Source organism: Scyliorhinus torazame, chromosome 12 (assembly GCF_047496885.1).
Source record: "Scyliorhinus torazame isolate Kashiwa2021f chromosome 12, sScyTor2.1, whole genome shotgun sequence".
NCBI lineage: Eukaryota > Metazoa > Chordata > Chondrichthyes > Carcharhiniformes > Scyliorhinidae > Scyliorhinus > Scyliorhinus torazame.
Genome location: NC_092718.1, coordinates 19,823,280 through 19,840,373, shown reverse-complemented (window position 1 = coordinate 19,840,373; position 17,094 = coordinate 19,823,280). Strand labels below are relative to the sequence as shown.

General features: G+C 46.2%; 1 protein-coding gene across 4 annotated transcripts in view; it reads right to left on the bottom strand.

Annotated features, from left to right (window-relative positions):
* LOC140387417 (synaptic vesicle glycoprotein 2B-like) overlaps positions 1–17,094 on the bottom strand; it is a 297,753-nt gene that overhangs the window by 28,605 nt on the left and 252,054 nt on the right. For all 4 annotated transcript variants that reach the window (XM_072470504.1, XM_072470503.1, XM_072470501.1 and 1 more), the window contains exons 5-8: positions 10,913–11,046; positions 9,242–9,331; positions 8,337–8,447; positions 3,648–3,736 (exon numbers count right to left, since the gene is read on the bottom strand). In XM_072470504.1, the coding sequence (XP_072326605.1) occupies positions 3,648–3,736; positions 8,337–8,447; positions 9,242–9,331; positions 10,913–11,046 (424 nt within the window). The remainder of the gene's footprint in view (positions 1–3,647; positions 3,737–8,336; positions 8,448–9,241; positions 9,332–10,912; positions 11,047–17,094) is intronic.

Below are 17,094 nucleotides of genomic sequence, written 5' to 3'. Positions count from 1 at the left end.
GGCATGGGCCTAGCCCCTAAAAGTGAGAGCTTGGCCCCTAAAGGTGCGGAGAAATCCGCACCTTTGAGGTGGCCCGACGGCGGAGTGGTTCACGCCACTCAATCCCGCCGGGACCCCCCGCCCTGCCGGGTAGGGGAGAATCCCTCCCCAGATCATGGCTGATGTCTTCCTGATCTCAAATCCACCGCACCACCTGTTCTCCATATCCCTTTAACCTGTTTTTTTTTAAATCAGAAACGTACCTATCTCCTTCTTGAAACCATTTAATGACTCGGATTGCACCGCACTATGGGGCAGTTACTTCCACTAATTCACCACCCTCTGCGAGAAGTAGTTCCTCCACACACAGTTCTAAATCTACCACCTCTCAACCTGTATCTGTGGCCTCTCATTACAGATTGTACCACAAGGGAACATTTGGTCTACATTTACTTTATTAATCTCTTTTAGATTTTATATTCCTCGATCAGATCCTGTCTCATCCTTGTAAACCCCAGCGAGTATACGCTCAAACTGTTCATTCTCTCCTCATACGTCAACACCTTCATCCCCGGAATCAATCTGGTGAACCTCCTCTGAACTGCCTCCAATGCCACCACATCCTTCCTCAAATAAGGAGACCACAACTGGACACAATACTCCAGATGTGGTCTCAAGTTAATATTATAAATTAAAGAGACTCCAAAGAAACTCCATTTGTCATAAGATTCCAATAAATGAGAACTCCAGGTTCAAACTAGCTCTCTAGGCTTTTGTAAGACATGAGCTTCTGGAATCAGTAATTCATTCTACATATTAGTTGATTTGGATTATTAATTTATGAACATTATTGTGACAATATATCACGTTTATATTTCTGTAGTGTCAAAGTAGAGATCATCTTCAAACGTGGATTGTTGTTCAGCAGACATTGTATGGGGGACATATCAGTCAGGAAAGGTGCTTGCAGATAGTTGACCCTCCTCTAGACTCAGCCCCTTGTAGCCATCTAAGATGGCCACCTGCAAAGGACCATGGGAATTATGGCCAACCCAGGACTCAGACAGATACACAGCCTATGTGTATCTAAAACACAGGTAACCAGACCTGACCGAAACCCCCGCTCGTTTACATTTTAATGGCCCATTTTCCCAGGACAATAGAACTCCAATCAAGCAACCGGTACAGCCACAGACTCATCGGCGCCACTTGTAGAAGTCAACTATTTCCTAACAACCTAAAAGATAGCTATTTAGGATAAATATTAACCATTTTAAATTAAGGATTTCAACACTCTCATAACCTCAGGTCATCTCACAACATACATCTTACAAAACAGCATAACACAGCATAATTCACTTTACTACACAAAAGAACCTGATACATGCAAAGGCAGTAGAGATTAAAACCAACACTTTAACTGAATTAATGAATACATTTTTCAAGACAGTGTCCAAGGACAGGGCAGGATCTATAGCAACAGCATGGCACGACAAAGTAACATGAAGGCTCTATTGTTATAACAGCTAAGTCAGCAAAAGACCAGTTCAAACTGGCCTTGATAACAGCACAATATTGCATTCTTTAACATACACAAATATGCAGATACGAAACAATTAGAACTAATGTTGCATATTAAAGATGGACGGCTTGCCGTCAAATCAGATGTGTTTGAGTCTAACCCAAACTAATTAGGATTATATTAGGGTGTAATTAGATGGCTGAAGACAGATGTGAAACAGTATAGCTGTAACGTCTCGTTCGGCCATTTTTTAGCTGGAGCTGGAGCTGGAGCTGAATCATTAGCTGGATTTCTTTCTCTCTCTTTTTCATGAATCATCTATACTTTGATCTGAACTATTCACTGTCTCCCTGTATTCATATTTCATTTTCAGACTTTGACTTCTAAAGTTATTGCGATCTGTTTGTCTAAGCAAGAAGATCATTTCTGTGATTCTTTGAAAGCTTCAAATTGTCTACGAATTGCCTTTTAAATGACTTTCAAATTGTAATCAATAGAAGACAAATAAACAATTCTTATTTGCACCTCAGAAGTTTTAACTTAAATTTCTACTGAGTTCCAGTAATCGCAAAGTGCTGCTGAAACCGAATGGTAGATCTATCACCACTCCCTTGCTCAGAAAGCACAACTGCCAAGGTCAATGACTGCTAAGGACCCGCCCATCTACCAAGGCACCCGCCCCTTTACTGGCCGAAATCGAAGAGAGTAATCAGAGCCTTGTCGAACTATTGGGTCCAAGGTTAAGGACCGCCCCAAAGAGCGCGAAATCCCAGAGGGATAAAAGCGAGCACAGCCATGTGTTCTGTCTCTTTTGGATCCGGCCTGTGCCAGCCCAATTGCAGCAGGAACAGCCAGCTAAGTTCAAGACCAACGATCGCTACCTGAGAGATGAGCCCAGCAGAGACAGAGCCACTTTCTTTGAACTAGCCAAGTGAAATCCAGATAAAGGCCTTTATCCATTTGCACAGTGCCGGTCGCCCTGAAGTTAAGTATAGGTTATTGTAGCTGATAGGTGTAGTTTAACTCGTAGTAGATATTGTGTTTGCATGTTGAGATAACTCTTGTGTATGTAAATAAACCATCTTTTGAACTAACTAACTGGTTGTGTGGTCATTTGATCGATATAAGGGAAATGCTTGTGGTTCACCGAGATAAATAAATAAAGCAACACCCTCTCCGACTATTGACACTAGGGTCTGCACTCCTCTGAGCTTTCGTCCCATATTTCGAAAGTCCAAATGCATGATCCCACACTCTTCCTCCTTCCTCACTCAGTTGAAATCAATGCTTGTCACACCATCTCTCATCCTAATTATTTGTCCATCTACCTTCCCCCAAGTCTCTAGAAAAGGCCAGTGGAAAGCGTTGGCAGGCTGTTTTTGTGGTGACCTTCCGCAGTTAGGGAAAGGCAGAGGTCATCATCCTGTGACAGCTTCCTCTGGTGAATAAAACCAGTGAGAAGGCTGTTATGGTAGCCACGAAGGATACGGGGTTCATCAATAGATCTCCCTGTGCGCTTCGTGGAGTATGGGTTCCCCCATTAAGCGGACGGTCGCTCGTGCAATAGGAAATCTATGGCGGGAACTTAAAACCCATTGCCCCAACCCGGGCTTGGACTCATGTGTTGTAAGTCAAGGGATTTGATGTTGGAAGACTGGCTTTGTGGAAGTTATGACAGAGACAATCACAGATTCAACTGTACTTGAAATCCAGAGTTTCTGAAATCAATAGCATTAGATAATGTATGACTGCTCTTTCAAGCAACCAGCACAGGCCTGCTGGGCCGAATGGCTTTCTTCTGTGCTGTTGGTTTCTGTGATTCTGTTATCTGAGACCCTGTTATACAATCCATTACCTTTTCGCACCAGATTTTCATTGTTTCTACCAATTACTGCCGTGTGATTCTTATGCTCTCTCAGGACAGGAAGGTTACAAGAAGATTTTATGTGAATCTTTGACTTGCGTCCAAGCCCAGGGACCTACGGAAATGCCGGACGGAGAGGCCAGAAAATCCCACCATGAGTATCCAATTCAATTCCCAGGAACACATCAAAATAAACGACTGAATCATTTCTCATAGTAGATACTTACATAGATACATACATAGATGTATGTAGATACATACATACTTCCGATCAGCACTAACCTGAAGGACAAGGTAAACCAGACCACTGCCAGGAACAGAGTCGTCATTCTGTGCTTGGGTGTGAAACAGAGCAACATGTTCTGCCATACCTGAAAAACACTCAGAACTCTTAATGTCAGAGAACTACTCACGGATATCCACCTACTGCCCCACTCCTTCTACCTCACACAGTGAAGAGGAATTATACTGCCAAACCTTCATTAGTGCCAATCTCAGAGACGCTGAGGTTTTTTTCAATCTCAAAGACAGGTCTTTGGAGTGGCATTTCCAACAAATTACATTTGAATCACATCAGCACCATGGATAGAAAGGCAGACTAAATGCTGTGATAAATTGGCCTGTGCAATTCACCATGTCACTGCAGGATGCTATCACCCAGCAACATGCAAAGTACAAAACAGATGTCTGACAAGTTGTGTGCCCTGACTTCATAAGGAAACAACAGCACAGAGATTATGTTCTCTTATTCTTGAGTTCCCTGTCTGAAGTCAGGTCCTTTGGTGATCATTTGCGGAACCACATGCCAAGTGCTGTGATTTTCTTTTCCCACAGGTAAAGAGGCAGGCCCCAAATCTGCCTCAGCTGGAACTGGGATCGAACCCTGTGCTGCTAGTGGTAAGCCAATCCGTGCACTAGGACCGCAATCTGACCAAATTGGAACAGAGTCCCCCGGCGAGTGCGTTTAGTCGGTATTCCCGGCGCTCGCAGCACCGGGGCTCCGTTTGAATCCGGGGCCTCAGCGGGGAACGTCCGCTGCATCTAGTCCCATTTCCTGCACTGATGGGCTCCGTCAGCTCCGTCATCCCAATCTCTCGACCCCCCCGACGCAACCCCCGAACCCCCCCCCCCCCAAAGCCCCAACTCACCTATATGGAAGTCCTCGCCTCCCCCTCCCCCCCCCCCCCCCCCCCCAAGCCCCCCGCATCCCACCTCACGCAGGCAGGGCACCCTCAAGCCCGATGTCCGGTATGGGAAAAGTACCAAACTTGGCAGTGCCCCTGTCAGCTGGCAGTGTCACCTGAGCACCTTGGAAGTGCCAGGCTGGCACCCAGGTGGCAGTGCCAGGGTGCCAGGCTGGCAATACCAAGGTTGCCAGAGGGCAACCATCTGGTGCCTCTGATCCTCTGGGAGAACACCCCCCCCCCCTCCCAAGTACTGTTCCGTCTGGTGCCTGTTTGTGTGGATCTCCGAGGCAAAGGGGTTAGATCCCAACGCCTCGAGTAGATCAGGGGAACACATATTAGAGTGACACAATGGGCGGTTTCAGTTTGTAACATCTCGCGAGATCACGTTAGATCTTGTGAGGCTTGCCGAACCAAATAAATCCCGCAGAAGTGATCTCCCAGCATCTACTGGCCGCGCTGCCTCTCGGCTACAACGCGACGGTAGATCACGCCCATCATCTCTCACCAACTGAGCTAACCAGACCTCCAATAGCACTTCGGTTACATGCAGAGTTAGAAGGACTCGAAACGTTAACTCCGTTTCTCTCTCCACAGATGCTGTCAGACCTGCTGAGGTTTTCCAACATTTCCTGTTTTTTATTTCTGATTTCCAGCATCTGCAGTATTTCGTTTTTATTACAGTAATCCAAAGGCCTAGGGCTTTGGCCCTGCAGATATAAATTCAAATTTCACCATGGGACCTGGGGAATCTAAAGGTTCAGTTAATCAAATAAATCTGGAATAAAAAGTTCGAGTCAGTAATGGTCACCACGAAGCTATCAACTTCTTGTTAAGTAAAATAATCTCGATCGCTAATGTCTTTTAGGGAAGGAAATCCGTCACCCTTACCCATTCTGGCCTACACGTGACTCCAGACCAACAGCAATGTGGTGACTCTTAATTGCCCTCAGTAATCTCCTAAACCTGTGACTTGTATTTGGCAGCTCAATATCACCTTCTCAAGGACTATTAGGGATGAAATGAAATGAAAATGAAAACCGCTTATTGTCACAAGTAGGCTTCAAATGAAATTACTGTGAAAAGCCCCTAGTCGCCACATTCCGGCGCCTGTTCGGGGAGGCTGTTACGGGAATCGAACCGTGCTGCTGGCCTGCCTTGGTCTGCTTTCAAAGCCAGCGATTTAGCCCTGTGCTAAACAACCCCTATTGCCTCTGATGGCAACAAATGATGTGCTTATCACTGAATAAAATCAAATACTGGTCATGTGACATCACGATATTTTCAAGGTGTGGTGTGGTCATCCATCAGTATAATGCTTCAACTGCTAACCAAAGGTACAATGGGACTCACTGGCCATCAGTCCACCAGATTTAGCCTTATATGACAACTGGCAGGAGGTAATGGACTACACAGCCAGCACTGTAGCATTGTGGATAGCAAAATTGCTTCACAGCTCCAGGGTCCCAGGTTCAATTCCAGCTTGGGCCACTGTCTGTGCGGAGTCTGCACATCCTCCCCGTGTGTGCGTGGGTTTCCTCTGGGTGCTCCGGTTTCCTCCCACAGTCCAAAGATGTGCGGGTTAGGTGGATTGGCCATGATAAATTGCCCTTAGTGTCCAAAATTGCCCTTAGTGTTGGGTGGGGTTACTGGGTTATGGGGATAGGGAAGAGGTGACATCTCTTACCTGGCTGGAGGATTAAAAGGAACACCTCACAACCGATGGTGGCACACGGTTCAGTGACTGAACCACTACTCACTATGGGTGTCACACTGGGTTCAAATAAAACTGAAAAAAACAAATTACCTCAGGTGATCAAGAGATCTGGATCTCGAGGTGCAAGCAGTAGAATCATAGAATTTACAATGCAGAAGGAGGCCATTCGGCCCATTGAGTCTGCACCAGCCCTTGGAAAGAGCATCCTACCTAAGCCTGCACCTCCACCCTATCCCAACACCACCCCCGTAACCCCACCAACCTTTTTGGACACTATGGGGAAATTTATCATGGCCAATCCACCTAACCTGCACATCTTTGGACTGTGGGAGGAAACCGGAGCACCCGGAGGAAACCCACGCAGACACGGGGAGAATGTGCAGACTCCACACAGACAGTGACCCAAGCTGGGAATCTAACTTGGGACCCTGGAGCTGTGAAGCAACTATGCTAACCACTGTGCTACGATGCTTCCCTGCTGCAGAGTAGAACAGAAGAGTTAAAGAGCAAAACAGTCACAATTTAATTAAATGGTAGAACAGGTCAAATTGAAATGTCCTATTCCAATTGGCATATCCATTTCATTTCAAACGGCAACGTGTACTAACTTACTGGTCCTCTTCACCCCAGCCAGAGGATTTGTGGTACTGCCCAGTGGCATGGTGTTTAGCACTGCTGCCTCACAGCTCCAGGGGCCCGGGTTCGATTCCGAACTCAGGTGACTGTATGGAGTCTGCACGTCCTCCCCGTGTCTGCGTGGGTTTTCTCCGGGTGCTCCGGTTTCCTCCCACAGTCCAAAGATGCGCAGGTTAGGTGGATTGGCCATCCCAAATTGCCCCTTAGTGTCCAAAAAAAAGGTTAGGTGGTTTTACAGAGATAGGGCGGGAGCGTGGGCCTAGGTATGTTGCTCTTTCAGAGTGGGTCGGGTAGACTCGATGGGCCGAGTGGCCTCCTTCTGCACTAGTGATTCTATGATTCTATGATGGGAGCCATGCTGGAGCGAGTAGCACTCTCTCTGATGACAAAGGTTGTGGGCTCAAGTCCCACTCGAGAGAGTTAGGCAGACAGTTCAGTGCAGAGGTGTGATGCTGCCTTTCTGGCGAGATGTCAGAATGGGACCTGACTGCCCTCCAAGGCAGATGCAAATAAATCCCGTGCCACCAACGTGAAGAAGAGCAGGGGAGTTCTCCCTATGTGTCCTGAGCTAATATTTAGCTCTCTCAACCAACATCGCTAAAACAGACTATGTGCTCATTATCACATTACTCTTTGTTAGAATTGGCTGGGTGCAAATTGGCTGCTGCATTTCAAAAAGTACTTAATTGGCTGTAAATACTTTGGGATGTCCTGAGGTTGTCAAAGGCGCTACATAAATGAAAGTGTTTCTTTTCTTTCATCTAGAAATGAAACATTTCTTGCATAATGAATGACTTTCCATGTGCAGTACTTGCTGTTGTCGAGGCAAATAGTGCTGTGGGCAAACTCCCACAGACAGCAATGAGATGAAGCACCAGGCTGTGTCTCCTGGGCACATAAACCTAATGATGGCACAATTCACATTGAGTCGGCACGTTAGCACAGCGGTTAGCACTGTTGCTTCACAGCTCCAGGATCCTAGGTTCGATTCCCGGCTTAGGTCACTGTCTGTGCGGAGTCTGCACGTTCTCCCCGTGTCTGCGTGGGTTTCCTCCAGGTGCTCCGGTTTCTGGCACAAATCCCGAAAGACGTGCTTGTTGGGTGATTTGGACATCCTGAATTCTCCCTCTGTGTACCCAAACAGGCGGCGGAATGTGGCGACTAGGGGTGTTTCGCAGTAACGTCATTGCAGTGTTAATGTAAGCCTACTTGTGACAATAAAGATTATTATTATTACATGTGGCTGATTCACCTTCGTGGGAAGATATTGGGATTACAGTAATGCGCAACTCTTCTGGGACCTTTCTATTCCCCCAAATAAATTGCCTTTTTAAAGTTTAAGATCAAAATCAGCAATTGGCTGGGAGACATCATTCTTGCAAGTCCCAGTAGGTGAGACAGCTTTGTATCTTAGTGCACTTGATTCATACAGACCTGCTTCACGACAGTCATAATCCTGACCAACCATCGCTGGAACCAAGTTCCAGTTGAGCTCTGAATCTCGATGAATTCATCCATTTGTATTGGGGTTTTTATGTGGGAAACCTGAAAAACATTAAAATTGTATCTGTTTATTGTTGCCAACATTCTTCCATTCCCCCTCCCATTTCACCAGCTCTGAGCTGAGTTAAGGAACAACACGTTACAGAAATATTTCCTGCCGTTATATCAGTCAGGTTTATAATTGCTGGTTTTCACCTGAGGAGGTTTGGTTTCTGGTTGTTAATCTGGGGTGGGCGAGGGAGAAACTTGTACAGTGAGAATGTTCGAGAAAAGGGAGAGTTACAGTTTGGAGAGAGGAAAAAAGAGTGAGCGAGGAAGCAGAAAGCGCGAGGGGAGAGGGAAGGACAGGGAGACTGGGGATAGAGGAAGAAAAAAAAGGAAGGGCAGGAATCAGGAGGCAAGAGAAAGAGTGACAGAAAGGGGTAATAGAGGAAGAGAAGGAAATGATAGAGATAGGAGGTATGGAAGAAAGATGGATATGGGAGAGATGGCAGTTGGAGAGAGGGAGTGAGAGAGATGGAAGATGAATATAATGAATGGGAAAGGGAGCGAGAAAGGGAGAGCTGGAGAGAGGTCAGAAGAGGAGTTTGGAACAGCTCTGAAGAAGTCATACTGTCGCAAAATGTTAATTCTCTCCGCAGAGTTTATCCAGCATTTACTGGTTTTAATCTTCATAGAATCATAGAATTTACAGTGCAGAAGGAGGCCACTCGGCCCATCAAGTCTGCACCGGCTCTTGGAAAGAGCACCCTACCCAAGGTCCATAAAAATGAAAAGGGCAATAAAAAAATGTATTGTCTTTAATTATTCAGTTATTGAGTTTGCTTTCAGCTCACCGTGAAGACAGCTTCTGGGTGCCCTCTTGCCCTCATGTTTGTGTCGTAAATCTGTTTTAGAATCATCCAGGCTTCATCATGCTTCCCAATCTATTAAGCAGAAATAATTTTTTTCAAGTATTTAGAAATCTGAATTCCCCTCGAGGCTAACAGGAGATCAGCCTGCTTTCTTCTCTTGTTGTTTTAAAGACTTTCCAACTAGTATTACCTCATCCATCAAACAGTTCCTTTTGATCTTCAGTGGCCATGCTACCCTCTCGCGCCATGATTCCACCTCACCAATCTCTGAAACCCCCCCCTCCAACTCGACATCCCCCCCTTGAATCACACATTCTTCTGACCCTGGCCAACCCTACATTGACCACTCCCTCCTCTCCACTAATGGTGGCAGTGCTTTCAATCACCACACCCCTCAATGGTGGAATGCTGGTACAGTGGTAGAAGCATTACCACTGTGCCATAGGGCCTCCAGGGATTACCCTGGTCACCTGCTCTAACTTTGGCTGAAGATCTTCAGCTACCTTTGGAAAAACGCAGTGTCTCTGGGATTTCTGGAGAATTCCCCTCAAAGTTGCAACAAACAATCCTGAGAACCGCTGCAGAAATTAAATCCCAAAATGTGCAAAGCAATAAATCTTAAATGAACTGTGCACTGAAAGCCAAAGCTTAAAGGAGTCACTCTTTAAGGCCTTTGGGATGCTGTTTTTGTCAGTTCTTTGAGAATTGTGCATCGTACCAGCATCATTTGGGATACGGAAATATAACCTGCCTTGCAAAAGTATCATCAGATCCCACATCCTTAAAAGCTGGATATCTGGCTAATTATCATAATGGCTTTCCTTCCACTCATCTATGTCGGACAGCTCAGTAGCCCTATAAATGGCATGCAGTGGCCACCTACCTGTTAATGGAAAGAGTGCAACCAAGGGCAGGCTGAGAAAGCATGCCTATCTCAATCTCCAGTGGGAAAGTAGCCAACACAAGCCTTGTGTCTAACTCATCGCACCAAATGGATCCCAAGAAATCAAAAAACAGTATCATGAAGTGAGACACGACAGGCTGTTAGGCTCATTGTTTCTTTGCCAGTGCTTTGGAAGAGCTGACTCACCCCCCCTGCTCTTTTCCCATGGCCGTGTAGATTTTTTCCCCTCAGATATTCATCCAATTCCAAGTTACTATTGAACCTGCTTATGCCAGCCTCTCAGACGGTGCCTTTCCCATGCCGCTCCTGGTTCTGTGTCCTCTAGCTGTCGACCTTTACGCCAATGGAAACTCTTTCATCTGTTTTACTCTATGAAAACCCGCCATCCAATCTCGTCTTAACCTTCTCTTCTCTGCCACGCTTTGAGATGCATTGATGTGTCACAGGGGATTTTAATGGATGTTTCCGCAATGATGTGCCTCCAGTGGGGCGCTGTGCTCAATGGGATCATCATTTGGAGGTATGGATCTACAACACAGTATCCCTATCACTGATCCATGCTCTGTGAAAATGTAGATATCCTGATAATGACAAATAAGGAAACTCATCTTTTTTAATGGGCAACATGGAATAGTTTCAACCTCGAGAGATTAAATGAAAATTCTCCAAGTATTGGCATATCCATAGTGAGATTGCCTTTCCTGCGAACGAACATACCAGGTACAGTTTCTACTGGTTGGTTGTCTCACCTCTAATAAGTAGCGTGGGCTTTCCGGCACGAACATTAGGCCAATTAGGGAGGAGAGACTGGGCAGGGCACACACTACGACAAACAGGCGCCAGCTGTGGAACTGAAAGGATGTGCCCATGCTGAAACCCCAGCCTGCAACATACAGAAAGACAACAGTTGGATGAAACATCACTGCTACCTGTGCCAGCATAAGCAAAGAAAAATAGCGGCTGGCAGCCCTTGCTCCTTCAACTGTGGCCACACAATCCCACTGGTGTGATTAGAATAAAATTTACAGTGCTGAAGGAGGCCATTCGGCCCATCAGGTCTGCACCGGCCCTTGGAAAGAGCACCCTACATAATCCCATGCCTCCACCCTATCCCCGTAACCCAGTAACCCCACCAAACCTTTTCAACGCTATGAGTCAATTTATTATGGCCAATTCACCTAATCTGCACATCTTTGGACTGTGGGAGGAAACCAGAGCCCCCGGAGGAGACCCACGCACACACGGGGAGAAAGTGCAAACTGCACACAGTCACCCGAGGCCGGAATTAATCCCGGGACCCTGGAGCTGTGAGGCAGCAGTGCTAACCACTGTGCCACCATGCCCCATTCCATTTTTCTTGCTCCTCTGCCCTCTGAAGGCGTTGGCACGAGCTAAGATACAGCGTCACAGGCTCCAGACGTACCTTGTCCCCGTATGGTAGGATAGAACCTCCAAACCGGGCATCTAGCTTGGGTGTCTCTTGTGCCCCCTCCTGATGCCAGCATTTGAGGATAGACATCGTCAGCTGCCAGGAGCTGGTCACTCCTTCGTGACTTTGGATGGTGCATGGTACAGATAATGGGTACCGTAGAAAATACCCCCAAAAAAGGAATGTAATTCCCTGAACTACAGCAAACTTGACTATGAATATCAGAAATACTACTTTTAATATGCATTTAGTTAAAATAAAAATCAGCTGAGCCAACAAATTAACATTAACCATGTATAAAATATTATAAATAACATTATAATTCAGATTCAAATGATGAAAATGGTGAATTAACCGTCAGAAATTATTTAATCCTTCCAGCATGAAACCCCTCGTCGCTGTGTGTTGTATTTTGCTTTAAATTAAGGGCGTTTGTTAAATCATGGCTAGTGGAGAATGGCTAGACTCCTGTCATTGAGATTACACGAGTGTAGGGACAATCCGGCAGTCTTTTCCTCCCAGCTGGTGAAATGACTGGGTCAACACTTTAAGTTTGACGAACATCCCAAAAGGACAGACATTAAAAGGCTCACTGGTTCACCCAGCCTGCTACAGTGTTGTGATGTCCTAACACAACAAACTAGACACAGTCCACGCTCCATTCAGAGCCAAAGAATCTCCTCACAAAGGTAAGAGAAACAGGCCAAATTAGGAAAAAACATCAAACAAATTTCTCTCCGTCCCTTTCAACGAAAATCCTGGAACTCCCTCCCTAACAGCACTGTGGGTGTACCTACACCAAATGGACTGCAGCGGTTCAAAAGGTGGCTCAGCATCACCTTCTCAAGGACAGTTAGGGATGGGTCATAAATGCTGGCCTAGCCAGTGACGCCCACACGCTGTGAAATAACTTTTAAAAAGGCCAGTCAAGCTCATATCCAAACTCCAAAACCTAGGACTGGCTCCTCCCTCTGCAACTGGATCCTCAACTTCCTGATCCACTGACCTCGATCAGTAAGGATAAATAATGACACGATAGTCCTCAATGCCGGGGCCTGACAAGGCTGCGTACTTAGCCCCCTACTATACTGCCTGTACACACATGACTGTGTGGCAAAGTTCGGCTCCAATTCCATCTGCAAGTTTGCTGATGACACGACCGTAGTGGGTCGGATCTCAAACAACGATGAGTGAGAGTACAGGAGGGAGATAGAGAACCTAATAGCGTGGTGTAACAACAACAATCTCTCCCTCAATGTCAACAAAACAAAGGAGCTGGTCATCTACTTCATTGATACTGTCTGTATCAATGGTGCCGAGGTTGAGATGGTTGACAGCTTCAAATTCCTAGGTGTAAACATCACCAACAATCTGTCCTGATCCACCCACGTCAACGCTACGACTACGAAAGCACAACAGTGTCTATACTTCCTCAGAAAATTAAGGAAATTCAACATGTCCACAATGACTCTTACCAATGTCTATAGATGCACCATAGAAAGCATTCTATCTGGCGGCATATGGCAACTGCTCGGCCCAAGACCGTAAGAAACTACAGAGAGTCGTGAACACAGCCCAGTCACACAAACGTGCCTCCCATCCATTGACTCTGTCTACACCTCCCGCTGCCTTGGGAAAGTGGGCAGCATAATCAAAGACCCCTTCCCCCGAGCTATTCTCTCTTCCAACCTCTTCCATCGGGCAGAAGATGCAAAAGTTTGAGAACACCCTCCAATAGATTCAACCCTCGCTGTTACCAAGCTCCTGAATTACCCTTAGGGTTGAACTGATCTGATGAACTGAACTGATCTTCAAAAGCATCTCCTCTACAGTTGTAGCACTATATACCGTATACTTCACCCGCTGTCTATGTTTATGTATTTTCATTATGTATCCTCATGTATTTATCGTATGTTTTATACTTTCATGTATGGAGCGATCTGCCTGGACTGTACGCAGAACAATGCTTTTCACCGTACTTCAGTACACGTGACAATAAATCTAAATCTAATCTAATCGAATGATCCCAAGCATGTCCTCCAGCCCCACATTTCTAAACCTTTCCCAAATTGTTTAAGTAAATGGCAAAGAACTGTGGTCCCAGCATCAACCGCTGTGGGACACCTTGGGTTGAACTTTCTGGTCCCAGCCAGCTGGGGAATCGTCATGGGTGAGACGGAAAATCTGACGGACCATTTACCGGTCCATTAACATTGGGCAGGAATTTCTGGTTTTGGAAAGAGCTGGAATGTTTCACCCCATTTCTACCTCCAAGCAGTCGAAGGAAATACTTTAACCCTGCTCTCTGTTTCCTGGTTTGTAGCCAGTCTGCTGTCCAATCTACTACCTGTTCCCTGACTTTACAAGCTCTGAACTCAGTCCAGCATATCGAGGCCTATTGAAAATCCAAGTATATTAGTCTACTGTCTGCGCCTATTGTCTGGGCTTTCCTAAAGTATACAGATATCATGGTAACTAAAGAAAAACTGGGAATCAATCTTGTGGTGCTCCACTGTACTCTTTCACACAGCCTTATTATCCCGCATTACGTGAGGAGACCAAATTTTGACACAGTATTATAACTGAGGCCTAACCAAGATCTTCGACGAGCAAAATGGTATGCCAATTTAGAGTGAATTGCCCATTTGCTTTCGCTTTCACTCCCAATGCTGGCCAGGGCCTTATGGTGTATCAAAATACTCAGATGTTTTTCTTGCACTGCTGGTATTTATTCTGTTCCCTGTAATATCTTGGTATATATGGCACTTGCTCTGTCCAATATGACTTTTTATAAGTTAACCATTTGCCAGACACAGAACAATCTCTCAACCATCAGCAGCTTACTTGCAGTAATATGAGTATGAGTTGTGAAAATTGAGTTTGCTTTCTTGGACAATTTTGGCTGTTGCTGTCCCTATTATGGGGGAGGTTTCCTCGGAGTTGTGTCAGTATTAACATCCTGGAGTTAATTATAAGAGTGTGGACAATATCAACAGATGCAGTTTAGAGGAAAAGCCTCTTCTGAAAATTATATGGTTGAGAATTGGAACACAGGGAACACAAGATAATATTTAGAAAGAAAGGTGTTTGCCCAACCTCCAGGCGGCACAAAATGCCAATGAAATATGATGAGCACGATCTAAGCAAAATCAAACAGTGCCAGTTTAGGCGGGATTGGCAGGGTCGGCACGGACGACCCGCCTATCTATTGGCACTCTGTCTTGTGTTCATGCCCGAGCAGGGAACGACCCCCCGACGCTGCACTTGGCCACACATCGTGCACTGAGGGGCTCCGACGAGTGGAGCCCCTTGGTGCAAGAAGGGATCGGGACCTCCACACACACCCCCAACGCCCCAACTCACCACATACAGGCAGGGAACACCCAGGCCCAATCCCGAGAGTGGGCAAAATGCCATCTGGGCATCTTGGCACTGGCAGTCTGACAGTGCCCCTGCCAACCAGGCCGTGCCACCTGGGCATCTTGGCAGTGCCAGGTTGGTGCCTGGGTGACACTGCCATGGTGCCCAGGTGGCATTGCCAGTGTGCCCAGCTGGCACTAGCAGTGCCAGGGTGCCACACTGCCTGGATGCCGATCACTCGGGGACCTCCCATCACCTGGGAGACAATCCCCAGGTACCATTCTGCCTGATCCCTGTTTTGGGGGACCAGTCCAGAACGGCACCTGACTGGGGTCACCTCAGCGAGGTCGGAAGATGCAATTGGGGAAACAGAATTAATCAGAAAGTCTTCAGGATGGAGTTTGTAAGCTGTAGCATGTCGTGTTTTTTTCAAACCAGAAGAAATCTTTTGTTTTTAATTTTGTCATTTGATACTGGACTATTACTAGATGAAAAACAATGTGACATAAAGTGGGGGTTGTTCAGTGGCACAGTGGTTAGCATTGCTGCCTCACAGCACCAAGGATCGGGTTCGATTCCGGCCTTGGATGACTGTCTGTGTAGAGTTTATACATTCTCCCGTGTCTGCGTGGGTTTCCTCCGGGTGCTCCGGTTTCCTCCCACAGTCCAAAAATGTGCAGGTTAGGTGGATTGGCCATGATCAATTGCCCCTTAGTGTCGAAGGATGTCCAGGTTAGATGGTGTTCCGGGAACGGGGCGGGGGAGTGAGCCCTCCTTCAGAGGATCGGTGCAGACTCGATGGGCCGAATGGCCTGCTTCTGTACTGTAGAAGTTTGATGGCTCTATAATTGCAGCACAGTTGCAAGGTATGATGTACCATCCAGTAATGCAATGGTTTTCTCTTCTCTCCCTCCCCATTGTGGGTGATGGGTTGGGGGAGGTGGAGGGAGGGTTACCACAATTACTACACCTTTCTTCTGGGTGTGGCTCATTACTAACAAGGCACTACTCCGAGCACTGAACGTTTGCAGTCCAGAAAGGAGATCAGAACTAACTGGGCTGAATGATACTGATGCATTAGCCCCACCTGTCACATCATTCCTGTGGACAAGTTGGAAACACCAGCGATACTTTAACTTCACTTAACTACAGGCAGCTAACCTTTCAAATACAACGTATTAACAAGCGCAACAAATACACCCAGATTGGATCAGAAACAATTGACATCCTTGATGAAACCTCAAAGCTCATTTCAATTTCAATTGAAACGCGAGCTGCGAGGCAGGGTTACTGATCAGAGAGCTGATGAGCTCATACCAACTCCTAGGAGGAAACAAAATACCCTTCATAAAGTCCTTGAAAATAAATCGAGAAAGCTGAGGCCCACAATGCGGGACGTCGTTAATACTGACACAATGGAATCTGCCTTATCAGGCAAATGCATTGTCTGGTACGAAGCCGACGGTTGCTGGATTAAGCTGATTTAACTAATCTCAGCCAATGTTACATTTGGCCCCAGACTGCTTTATTTTCGGGAGCTTGAAGCGATAGCTGGGAAATCTTCATTTGAATCTAAGCTGGATTCCAATGCATGACCCAGGGTAAAATGGCATCCTGCTACCCCTCTGCACTTCGCAGCACCTCTCAAAACTATGTGAAATTAATAAAATGGAGGGAGAATTTACTTTAAGACATTTTAGCAGATGGGAATTATTTCCATAAATAAAAAGATATTTGTTGGAAATATGAACAGATCAACATCCGTAGAGTATTATTATAGCTAGACTTTACATGGTGGCTATGTTTTAAACTGCCTACTCTAACTCAGGTAAAATGGAATAGTGTGAAGTAGGGCATGTGACCTTCTCATAAAGCTTCCCGGAGACAAACGCCAGGTGACCTGCTCATTCTAGAGACAGAAACCCAAATTAAAACTTATTCAAAGTCAGGTGCAAGTTTTAACATCTGGATACAAAAGAAAAATCAGCTGGCCTCATGGCTCTAGATTCACAGAGGTAGTCAGGCCGCAAGCAGGTGCTGCTGTGCCAAGCAGAAGAAAACAACTGCTTTTGGGTTAATCAGCCAGCCAAGTGCAGTAAGGATGCAGACGGAGCTTTGCATTGGGGAGTCCATTCGATTATG